Source organism: Centroberyx gerrardi, chromosome 15, assembly GCF_048128805.1.
Source record: "Centroberyx gerrardi isolate f3 chromosome 15, fCenGer3.hap1.cur.20231027, whole genome shotgun sequence".
Taxonomy (NCBI): Eukaryota; Metazoa; Chordata; class Actinopteri; order Beryciformes; family Berycidae; genus Centroberyx; species Centroberyx gerrardi.
Genome location: NC_136011.1, coordinates 15,224,595 through 15,237,260, shown reverse-complemented (window position 1 = coordinate 15,237,260; position 12,666 = coordinate 15,224,595). Strand labels below are relative to the sequence as shown.

Sequence of the window (12,666 nt, the reverse complement as noted above, 5' to 3'; positions counted from 1 at the left end):
CAAAGGTGAACAAATGTGACGGAGTCGAAGAAGTAGGTTAAACTCATTCCTACAGTGAAAGCACCATCATTAGTCGAAATCAAGAGCTTGCTTTTCAGTAGAGTGTAACAGCTGATGGCGGGCAAAGGAGCTGTGGGTTCAAGACTCACTCCTAGCTGGCACACACACACACACACACACACACACAAACCCAGACAAAACAGTACAGAGTGTTCGCACAAACACCACCTCTCATGGGTTATTCAAGGTTAAAGAAATGGTAAATAGAGGCCGTCTTCAGTCCAGTGTGGGCTGAAATGTTGTCTTTCAACTTGAGGAACAATAAAGGTGCGCAGAGTGCGGGCGCTACTTAACATTTCTTTGGATTCGACTTCAGCCCGGCACCAATAAATGATTTGCGTGTGACTCAGCTTCATTGCATTATTCAATATACTACATACTGAGTGGATTGAACATTGACAAAAATCCCAACAATTTCAACATGTGAGTCCACTGTCCACTGTTTTTTCATTACTGAGAAATTTGTTAGCGATATTGTGAAAATTGAATACCATAGTATCTGAAAATGTTACCTTTTAAATATAATCTTGTGCCATTATGCCAAGAACAAACGAGGATACTGAAAAGTGTGGCTGTCTGGAGCACACACACACACACACACACACACACACACACACACACAGACACCCCAATACATTTCAAGGTGTTAATACGCTGTTAATGTGTGCTTCACATGGTTTTGTGAATGCATGCAGTGTTCTTTCAACCTGCAGGCAGAATAGACTCAGTGTGACTGTTACATAAACGCTGGGAACCCAGTAGAAGACTTTAAAAAAAAAAAAATAATCATACAATTATCCAACAATTATTCTGCATCACATATAACAGATTTAACAGATGACTTGTGATATGTCACAACCTCTAGGACCTCTAATCTCACAGGAACTCGTGTGATTCAATGTTCATTAATATGCACTGAAAGATTTTGAAATATCTATCTGTTGGTTTTTTTTGTTGTATTTAAAATACAAACTCCACAGTGTCAAACCTGGCAAGGCAACATGTTTTGACGGATTATTTCCTGGTGGAGACTTCAGTTCCTTCCTATGGGTGTCAGATGATTGACAGTAAGCAGAACGCAACGTAACGCACGCACTGATATGAAAACACTCAACTCGGGCACAATGAAATAACAGCAAAACCAACTCCGACAAAACCAAATTAAGACTTCATGTTTGCTGTGATGGATTATGCAGCTCGGGCAATTTGTGTGGAAGTTGTTTTTCATACTGCACAAGAATGAATGGCAGCAAATGGTTTCTCTGAAGGGAGGAAAACGAGCGCTGATATCTCCAACTATGCTGTGTGCAGACACCACCGGGAATAATGTAAAGAAGGAGGGCAAGCTAGACGATTGGAAAAACAACTTAAGACAAAAAACCTATTGGTATTATCCTTTAAATAGGTACGCATTAATATCATTGATTTAACTTTTTAAATATAACAGTTCTGCATCGCCTCATTGTAAAAAAACAGCTCTCATTAGCTGTTGGCGGTCTCCACTCTTGGAATAAATCTTTGATCCCCACACACTTGTTTGGGACCTGTGCAGATGTTGGGTTGTAAATATCAAACATGTTTGATATTAAACGGGCGGATCAGATCAATCAGTGTGGTTAAAATTGAATCTGTAAATCTCTCACGCTACCAGGTAATCTGTGCTGATCATCGGTCCCAACCAAGCTTGGGCCAACAGGATGGGTCAATATGGAGTAAATCGGCCCGATGATCCTCTAGTGTGCCCCCAGCCTAAGAGACAGTGCGGCTTCTTGTCTGATTTGACCCGTGAACCCTTGACCCTTACCTGCTTGTCCTTGTCCTTGGCCTTCCCACCTGACACCCGAGAGGAGGTGACATCACGGGGGATGACAGAGATTTGGTGCAGTGGCATGTTCATCCCAGCAGAGCCGACCGGGGGCGCTCACACACACACGTCCTGTCCCGCCGCCAGAGCAACGGGCATGATGGTCTGAACTGCTACACCTGGCCCGCGCTGCCCTAGAGAGGACACACAGAGGACAGGGAGAGATTAGATACGAGAGAATATAATCACATTCAAATAAGCTATACAAGCAGACTGTATATCACGGCGGTCAGAGGGCTGAAATGAAAATGAAAGTCCGCGATAAGAAATAAGAAATGAAAGTCATAAAGCAGAGTGGAACAGCTGCATATTGAACACTTGTGTGTGGAGCCACCGCTATCATTTGGATACTTGATCACTTGAATGGCCTCTTGAACGACAACTAGGGTTCTTAAAACTTCGAACCCAAATTGAAAATGCAGATTACAGTCAGGATGTCACACTGGGACACAGTCTCAATAAAGCGTACCAGTACTCTTATCATGTCAGAACCCATTAAAGACAAGCCCAGGAACCATTTTGGGTGCTGATGCACAATTTAAGAAACTTTGGTCGACTGTACAGTTATCAAACCACCAAAGGCACAGTTGTCCTTTCCCTCCCATGATTTCCAGGAGTAGAAGTGTGTCTCAGAATAGAGTGTAATCATTTATTGCTGAGGTGATCCCATTAGTGTGTAATAAATCATTACAGAGGTGATTCTGTGTGCGCGGGAATTTACTTTCTCTATGGACCTGGACATTTAGGGAGGCTAATTCCACAAAAGAGAGCACAGTGGTGTGTGGTGTTCTCTATCTTTCTTCGATAGAGACGCAGTATGACTGTGATAACAGAGCCAGCAGTATGGGGCTGTCCTGGGGAGTTACACAAGAGCTTTTACAAATGGGCTGTTTTTACTTCAGTTAATGCAGCCATCTGTACTGCCACTGACAGCAATTAAGCCTTAGCCCCTTCTCGACACTAGGCTGTGTGTGTGTGTGTGTGTGTGTGTGTGTGTGTGTGTGTGTGTAAGTAAACCCTCAAGCTGTACAGTATGAAAATGACAGGATTAAGAAACCAAAAAGCAGGGAGATGGAGGGAGGTCAGTGAAATGGCAGTAATCAGAAAGCAGCATGAGTGAAAAAAGGCTTTGGACTGAGAATGCCACACATGGAGGAAGTGCTTCAGTACCAGACCACCACAGTTCAGTTCAGCCCTATCACTCCACTATCTCCACTCTAAATAAGGCCTTACAGTGTTTCCCACAGAATTCGAATGTATTTGTGGTGGCAGGTGGGTTGGCAACGGTATACATCTGGTGGTGGTAGGTGGGTTGGCAACTGTATATATCTAAAGTACTTGGTGTCAAAGAGAACATCACTTAAAAATATAAACAGTGCTACACTGTTCTGTTTGTTGCTTGCATTTGTCTTCAAGGTGAAGAATAGAAATGAGACTCCTTTTACAGAGAAATCTGCTTTCTGCCCCTCTGCATCTCTCTCTGCTGTCAGTCTCTCCTGTATTCCTAGTATTCCTTCCTTCCTATTCCTGTATTCCTATATCCTTTACATCGTTACATTACAGCCTTTGATATTATTCTGCTCTGCTTTACTGCTCAGCAGCTCCTCTATTAGCGTTATCAGTCCACTCAGTGGATACTGACTAGCAGCTAGGCTATACAGTGTGCTAATCTCGGAAACTCAGCTGTATTCCGAGTAACGTTAACTGTTAGTTCTTCTTTTCGGGAATTCAGTCGGCCGTCTTCTTGGAATGGAAAAAAAAATCTCCCTCATGCGTGTGCAGTGGGAGGCGAACAGACAGGTCCGGAGAGAGAGAGAGAGAGAGAGAGACAGAGAGAGAGAGACAGAGAGAGAGGTCGCGTGGAGCAATTAGGGGCTGAGCGAATCAAAGCGCTACACGCAGTTCTACGATTAAATAGTGAAAAAAAGAAAGGGGAGATTGTCCACTAGTTAATCGATCCCGGATGGCGTCGTTCTCTCGGACGGATAAAACAATAAAAATAAAAATGCTAAAATGGGTAGCCAAATGGCCGTTAATATACCTGGGCATACCTGGGCGGCCCGCCCAAGTAAAGTCTATGGGAAACACTGAGCCTTATTACGACGGAAAGGCAATCATACACCTGAACTCATGGTGATCTCAGACTGTGGCGGCTTCACTCACGCACACAGTCAGCTGTCACATCAGCTGCTACCGCAACAGCTGGCAGTCTCAGCTCAGTGCCAGTAGAGGGGAGGGAGGGGGAGGGAGGGGGAGGGGGCAGGGGGGTACCAGACAGAAAGCACCTTAGCACCCATCAACACATTTGTCAGTCAAACTAACAGACTGCACACCGGTCCTGGTAGGATCAGGGATGCAGTGGAGGGTAACTAACAGTTTACAGCTACAAGACAAACTAATGTAAAAAACTGTATAACTATTGTTTGTTCATAACATTAGTCACCGTCTGATAACATTTTACATATTTTTGTATCCCTAAAGTTAAATACCATGACCGTTTATCCTAGTGGGTTGCTACAAGTTTAAAATGTGACACCACACAGACATACAAACTGATCATGATGATAAAAGCTACCCACTTTTTACTACAATAATACAGTACAATACAATGGAAATAACTGGAAATCTCAATGTAATGGTAGAGTAGAAGTCATAACGCAGGTGTCACAAGGAAATTGATGCAGACAGAGAGATGACAACAACAAACATCTCCAATTGTAATGTTTGACTGTATGCGCTGTATACAATACCTAATGAAGCTCCTTGAGAGTTGTGGGGTGGGAATAAGTAAAAAAAAAAAAAAAGGCAGTGAAAGCACATCATGTCAAATGAAACATCATCACATATGGATTTCGGATGCGCCTGAACACAGAATATATTTCATCATGGCTGCGAGGAGCGTAACGATACTCCCCAGGAGGCTCCGTCCAGAGACAGAGGAGCAAACTGCGTCTGTATATAGGTCACTGAAACATCCTAACAACCTCCCTTGACCCTCTCTGCCCCCATAGATACATGCAGGGAGGTGGATATAGTGGAAAAATAAAAAAAATAATAAAAAACATGAAAAAATGTGCCTGCGGGGTAAACACTTGGTCCCCCCGTTTGTAGATTCCCATCCAAGCCTCATCTTTTTAGATTGTTGCTGAACCCAAACCTAAACATCAATTTTGTATTTTTAATGGCCTGTCATGACGCTCGCTCTGTTGGCTTTCGGCTGCCTCTGCTGTCAACACACAAAATGGTAAACATGAATAAAAACCTAGGATGGCCTGTGTGCATCTGTAGTCACCAATCACTCCATCTCTCTTAATGCCTAGCCCTCTTTTGACTGCACGTCTTCCTTCCTTCCCAAGTCATTACTCTAGATTTTCTTCAAAGTAGAGCAGACCTTGTGACTTGAATGTAAAAGAGGTAAAGTAATTCAGTACCTTTGGTCATGTTATCTCTATATCATCAGCCATTACACCACTACACTGCGACTTAATGAGCTATGGCTAAAAAACAGAGGTCACTTTGATGGGCAGAGAGCACCCAGGCTCATAATGAGTGTGTGTGTGTGTGTGTGTGTGTGTGTGTGTGTGTGTGTGTGTGTGTGTGTGTGTGTGTGTTTTAGGCTAATCAGTTAAAGTAAATTAACAGGGGGACAAAGTTAACCCCAGAGGGCATCATCATTAAACATCTCTCTACTGTATTTCAGCCACAAGCGACAGACTTCTTTATTGACTACAAAATATCTCTTGCCATTTCCTACAATGTGAAGTAAATAAGAGGGAGAGAGAGAGAGAGAGAGAGAGAGAGAGAGAGAGAGAGAATCCAACACAAACAGAGTCACTGAGCAGCATGAAGACAACATGCATGCCCTGCCCTATATACACACACACAAAAACCACACAAAAACAAACACATAGACCAGCTGTGTCATATATCTGTGCACTGCATTTGTAAAGCTGCGGTTCACATGACAGCTTTTGCTGCAGTGCAATGAAATAAACAACAGCATCCATCACAGTGTCATTTCTGTCTGTGCGGTCAGCGACACACTGACGACTCTCTATCCTCCGGTACCGGCAAGCTAGTCACTTCTAAAGAATAACAACCGTAGTAAAATCCTCTCTTAATTGGCGTACTGTTTCAAGCCTAAGGTCTTTGTTGGACTGAGGGATTGCACTAATGGGCTAAGCAGTGTGCCAGATAGGCAGCCAGGATTACTCCTTCCTCATATAAAACATTCCATTCATCCGATACCAGGCATATTTTGGGGATTTTTGGGAATAAACACGGCTAAACTCGATCTGTCAATCAAGCTGTCAGAAGGTCCCTTGGATGTGAGATTTGGCTATTTCCGGCCGCGCGCGTCCGCCGGGTAAGGCTGCCAGTCAAAGAGTTCAACGCAATAATATTAATACCTACAAATCCGGCAGCTCTCCAACCAATCACAAACCTCCCCGTGGTTCCAGTGTGACACTGACCTGTTGCTATGGCAGCAGCTCCAGGGGTCGGCGTGAGCTGTTACGGGGGACGATGGCTCCAGATAAATGAAGGCGTGTGAACTGCCTGGTTCTCCGAAAGTTTCATCACACTATGACAAGAAACACGAGCTTTACTCATCTATGTTGCCACACATCCATCAGAGGAGCGTCCTGACCACAGCATCCGCCCACAGAGAGGAATATTACTGCCGATTGTATTATTCCACCGAAGACCGTTCATGTTAACAAGAGACAATTTAGCTGTTCAATTTAGTCTTCCCCTCTCTCTCCCTCTGCCAGGTAAATCAAAGTCCTGTCTTGTCTGCGTTCTGCTCAGCTGAGCTCTACTGTTACTCAGTTTGCCAAGAGGTCCCTCTCTGTCCCAGCTGTCAGACAGGACCTGATACATGGCTGTGAGCCCAGTCTCCAGTCCTGATGCGTAACCAGGCAGAAAAACTCAGCTGTGCATCAATCAATCCTTACATTACTGCACTACAGCCATCGTCTATATCTAAAGACAGACTTTCCCTGCTGACTTACTAAAGAGGCACAAATCAGGTTTATATTGTATCAGAAACCCTGGGTAAAAGGAAACACAGCTGTAGTTCGGATTTAAAGTAAGTTAACCTCATGTAATTACTAAACCCGACCTGAGGGCCAACGCAGTCTTCATTAGCGGACATTCATGGCTGTCTCCCATAACCAGGGAGAAGAGAGACTGCCCTGACCCTTAATCTGTGATTTAATACGGAGGTTACAGCTTCATAGAGAATAATTTGGAAGATGAAGTACTGATTGGATTGTCGTCGCCACTGTAATAACATAGGCGACTATACGGTGCTCCTCATTAAGACAGTTCTTAAACATTTTACTTCCAGTGAGATTCGTTGTTACATCTGGCCTCATGCATCGGTCAAATTGGCAGGTGCCCCTGAAAATGTAATTATTTCCCACTTTGATTGCTGTACCCTCCAAGGACATTTCGCTTTTAAATCCTTTTACGAGAGGAAAGTTTCATAAGGGGAAATGCTACCGATATGCCTCCATGTTGGACGGATGCCTCTGCTGAAGTCAGTAGTAGAGACGCGGGCATTAATTTTCTCCTGGCACAGATGTATGGCTGTGTTGGCAGCGATGATTGGACTTGCTGGTCTTAACGCCCTGCCAGAGCTAGCACTTCCTCCAGACAGAACACAGATTAACAGCGGATCAGTCAAACTTGATGGGCTTTGCTGATAAAGCCTGCCGCAGTTCTCTTCATCAAACATGCATGAACACACACACACACACACACACACACACACGCACGTAAACACATCACAGAGCCAAAATAAGGACACAGGGACACAAGTTTTGGTTAAATTATCAGACAATTGTGTTAGACAATTCAACCATCACTCACACAGTATAATCTACAAGCATGCACACACACACACACACTTGAAAACTTTTGATTATTTTAATTTAGCACTTTTTCATAACATACTAGGAATAAATTATCATAATGTTTCTCATAAACTCATTGTCCTTTCAAATGCTGTAGTCTAATTTCTCAGCGGCAGTGTGGTGTGAATATTACGGTGGCTTTCTTCCTGCCTCCTAAATGTCTCCACGCCCGTTCGCCTTTTCGCGGGATTAATCAAAAGCATCTACGAAATTTAAGTTCACTGCATTCATAATGCCTCTGTCAACCGCCCCATTTGATTATATGCTAATGAGACTCCGTTTTGGGTTTGATTAATTGTGAGGTTGGCGGAGTGAGCTTTGAACAGGCGTCTGGGGGGGGGTAAACAGCCTCATTGGTGGGGAGCAGGGAAGGCCCGGTGCTCTTTACACACCTGCCAAATCCTCTGGGAATTCACCGGCAAGTCCCGAGATGACTTTCACATTCGCACACTCCGTCTCACCTGCCGGGGAGGTGTGAAGGGCATACCAGAGCTGCAGAGAAAGACAAACAAGCTCCCACTAAGTAACTCTCTCTCTCTCTCTCACACCCACACACACACACACACACGCACACACACACACACACACACTGAAGCCTTGCAATAGTTCCTCTGTGAAAGACTTCCTCTCCTGTAAATCTCAGTGGCAGAGGGAAGAGGACCTACTAACTTACATGTTTCATTCTCACTACCACTACCAGAATAGACAAAGTGGCTTTGGCCTGGCATGCACAGAAGTAGGCCATTCAAAGTTTAGTTATATACACTTTGGATTTGTGCACTGTGTCACTTGACTTAGGTGTGAATCTTCCAATGGATCTTTGTTGAATTCCCTAAGTCCACAGTAACCGGACAGAGGGAGCCCTAATCTATAAAACACCAAAGATAGTAAGAAATCATGAGCTGCTTTCCAACCTCCCCCTCGCTATCAAATTCTTAACAGGCCCCGAAGAAAATGTTTAATGTTTAAGTCTTCTCTGTCATAACTTACACCTGTTTAACAATGAAAAAGCTCTTTTTTTTGTATTTTTACATCAAAATCCGATTACTTTTACTTCCTGGAAAATGTGTTTTTAGCAATTTCCTCATTGTGTACCAGTCACAGATTTCTGAACAACATTTCTGCCCCTCCCATCATATACAACCTGCAACTTCACCACATAAAAAACAGAAGAAGCTGAATTACAGATGCCATTTCCTTGTGACTTCAAACATGGAGCATGTTTGCACTGTGAAATCTCATTGTGCAAAGATGAAGAGCGAATCTAACTTGCGGCCTGTAGTCTGAAAATAGTGCTAAAATGAAAATTGTACCACGACACACAGCCTATTTTCACAAAGGAATCCAAACACCATGTCATCTAACACAAGAGTGTGTGATGGGCATAATGCAGCCGGGCCAAGCAGGGACGAGGTTGCGAGTGGAAGATGAAAGGCTGCAGCTCTTCCTCTCTGTGGCCGTGATGATATGGATCGTCTTGGGGAAAGTTCTTCTTCTCTGTCCAGGGGGAGCTTTGCCTCGCCGCCTTCCTCTCTCCAGAGTTCCTCCCGTTCCCTTCCCTTCCTTCCCTCCCCGCCCCGTCCCACTCCGAGGCCGCGTCATGAAAGGCAGAAATCAAGAGAGAGTAAAAGGCAAAAATAATGTCACACCGATGCATGGCTGCGGAATTTAGCAACTCACTTGACGGAGTTTTGACAGGTTGCCGCTTGATTCTCTCTCTGAATGTGCGTGCGATGGGAAGATAAGAGAGAGAGAGAGACGGAGAGAGTAAACAGAGGGGTGCGGGATGATTACTGGATTTTTGCTGGAAGAGCAGAATGAACTATCTGGAGAGCGAAAGTAAGGAGAAAAGTGCAAACGCATCAAGAAATCCAAAATGTGGAGACGTGGAAGTGAAATTGTTAGACAGGGCAGTCACTCACATAGCAGATACACTCCGCAAAACACACACTGACTATGCAGCTTTTGTAATCTTTCTGCTACAGTAGATACAAGAGCAGCAGAACACAGATTAGTTAATACCTCTAGCATTATTAGAAGGCAGCCAGAGCTCTGGAATTGAAATTATACAGAGAAAAGTATACTGTAGGTTTCACTGTCAAAAGAACTGATTGTCCTTTCTAGCCTTTACCAAATCACAGACATATCTAATCCTTTGGTATGCACCCATACATGGAGTAACCTAAAGCAATAAACTAGAATTAATTTATGTGATATACGGCAGGGCGTCACTGTCAAGCTTGGTCCAACAAAGACACAACTAGGTAGCCTGTTTGTACAAATAAACACAGTCAGGTGCAGACGCAAACTTGAACACACACGCACAGATTGGCATTTACATTTTAGGCATTTAGCCAACGCTGATATCCAGAGAGATTATACAATGAGTGAGCAGGTGGGGCTCCAGTGTCAAGAGCGGTGAAAGGACACAGTGGCTGTTGGTTGATCAAACCTGTGACCCTTTTGTCATGGGCCAGACTCTGTAACCATTAGGTAACCGTGCCACCACACACACACACACACACACACACACACGCACCTTTATTTGGTGTAAGCTTAGCAAATAATCAACCCATGCTGGTGATACCACAGGCCTACAGGACATACAGTGGATATTAAAAGTCTGCATATGCTTTCAAATTTCCTTGTTTTTATTGCCTTGAGTCCTGAGATGAAAACCTATTAAATCAGACTGTTTTCCACTTTGATTTGGATACAGCAACCAGCAAAATCAAGCCTCAAAAACAAAACCAACAAAACAAAAGGCTGCTTATTTCTGACAATGCATTTAAAGAGGGAAAACATCGTGGTTGCTACAGGATTGGAGGCCCAGACTCTACTGAGCCATTCCTTTGTTGATTTGGCTGTGTACGTTGGATCAAGTTGAACATATTGATAGACGAAATTATTGAATTTGAGCTTTTGTTTTGCAGGGGGTAGTAGATTTCCCCCCAAATATCTTGGTATCTCTGCATTTTCCCCTCCATCCTGGAGAGTCGAACAGAATAACTGTCTGAACAGCAGTGTATGCTGCTGAAGATAAAACGGCCCTACAGCGCGACGCGGCCCTCGCCATGCTACACAGTAGGTACTGTGTTGTTTGGGTGATGGGCTGCGTTGGCTCTGTGGCAAACATTTTTTTTTGGAAGTAAGACCAAAACATTCTAGCTCGGTTTCATCAGACCACAAGACTTTTTCCCACATGGCTTGGGGAGATTTACTGTGTCTTCTTGCATAATTAAGATGGGGCTGGATGCTCTTTTTAGTTTGAAGAGGCTTCTGAGGCTTCTGAAGAGGCTTCTGCACCACAGACCAGAACTGTGGAGAACACACTTAATGTTGGTTACATGCATGAAGCGCTCAGACTCAACCATCCAGTCCTGCAGCTGTTCTCAGGCTGCTGTTGGCCTTTTGGCTTCTCTGATGAGCTTCCCCCTGCACTGTCATCCATCTTGGAGGGACGATTAGGCACGGCCCAGGCGCTGCCATATTTCCTCCACTTCTTAATTATGGTCTTCACTGTGTTCCAGGGTATATTTAAGGAAATCTTTTTACATGCCTCCCCTAATCTAAACCTTCCAACAATAAGATTGTGGAGATATTGTGTTAGCTCCTTGTTGCCCAGGCTTGTCTCTGCACACTGACATGCACTATTCCACGAAGAAACCGTATGTGAAATCCATATAGTTCACTAAAGCCAAAAACACTTAACCAATCAGTTTACCCCTTTCATATACTGATGCCATGCTACCTTGACAGTTAAATATTACAAACTGCGCAGTTACAGGATGTGTCACCCAAAATGAATTCCTGAAACAGTCATCTTTAGCAGTTATGACTCATTAAAGATGTTACTAGAAAACACAAACACCTGTTTTAGCTCTTGTCACTTTCTAAGGTGATATCCCAAACAATTCAAAACATGCCCATCATTCGCTGGTATGACAATATCCTGCAGGCTGCAGCCACCACAACAATTTCTTGCCTCATGACAACTTGCAAAACATTCTCCAAGGTTTTGAAGTCTTGCAATCATTTTAGGATTGCTTCCTGAATTTTTTTAATGTTTTTGGCCATTTATGCTGATCTATTCAATGTGTAACTGAATTGCTTCCCTCTGATCAGTCCAAAATAGGAGATACTGCTCAAATATAATGGTAGTAAAACATGTTCCCTAAGGGTTTGAGTTAATGTCTGGTGAACATTTAATTCTTCTAAAATGACGCTCATTTATAGGCCAGCAGTATCCAATCTGCCATGAATGGTAGACAGGGACAGACACTGTAGCACATGGGATGTTAGGAATCTTTTAGTCCCATATACACAGATATTGTCCCTATATGCAATATAGCAATAATACCCAAGAGAGATTTCTTATGAATATGACGGTGATGCAGTAAGCATGAAGTGCAGCACATAGTTTCCCATAAAAGTAAAGAACTCACTCCCACACATTATGGCCTTCATATGAACACAATGCGTGCCTATTGTCTGGAAAGTTTTCTATAAAGGAATATACATACATAATAAGAAACATGATAAAGCAACACAAGCAGGACTAAGTGCCTGCTTATCACGGCAATCAATTTCTGTTTTGACAAGGGGAAATATCAGTATGTGAGACCAGTCAAACTACCCATTGTATAATATTTACTGCATTAACACACATTTTCCATACACCCTTGTACTAACTTTAAAATGTATTGAGCAGGCCGACCTTCACAGACCAGCGAGAGGCCTTCACTTGTCAAGAGTCACAAGTCAAGTGGAGTTATCAAGAATTCTCCAGCAGTTATAATCATCACCTTAATGCTCAGTTCCATA

General features: G+C 43.5%; 1 protein-coding gene across 3 annotated transcripts in view; it reads right to left on the bottom strand.

Annotated features, from left to right (window-relative positions):
- marchf8 (membrane-associated ring finger (C3HC4) 8) overlaps positions 1 to 12,666 on the bottom strand; it is a 78,048-nt gene that overhangs the window by 56,824 nt on the left and 8,558 nt on the right. For all 3 annotated transcript variants that reach the window (XM_071914172.2, XM_071914174.2, XM_071914173.2), the window contains one exon: positions 1,865 to 2,058. In XM_071914172.2, the coding sequence (XP_071770273.1) occupies positions 1,865 to 1,957 (93 nt within the window). In that variant the 5' untranslated portion in view covers positions 1,958 to 2,058. The remainder of the gene's footprint in view (positions 1 to 1,864; positions 2,059 to 12,666) is intronic.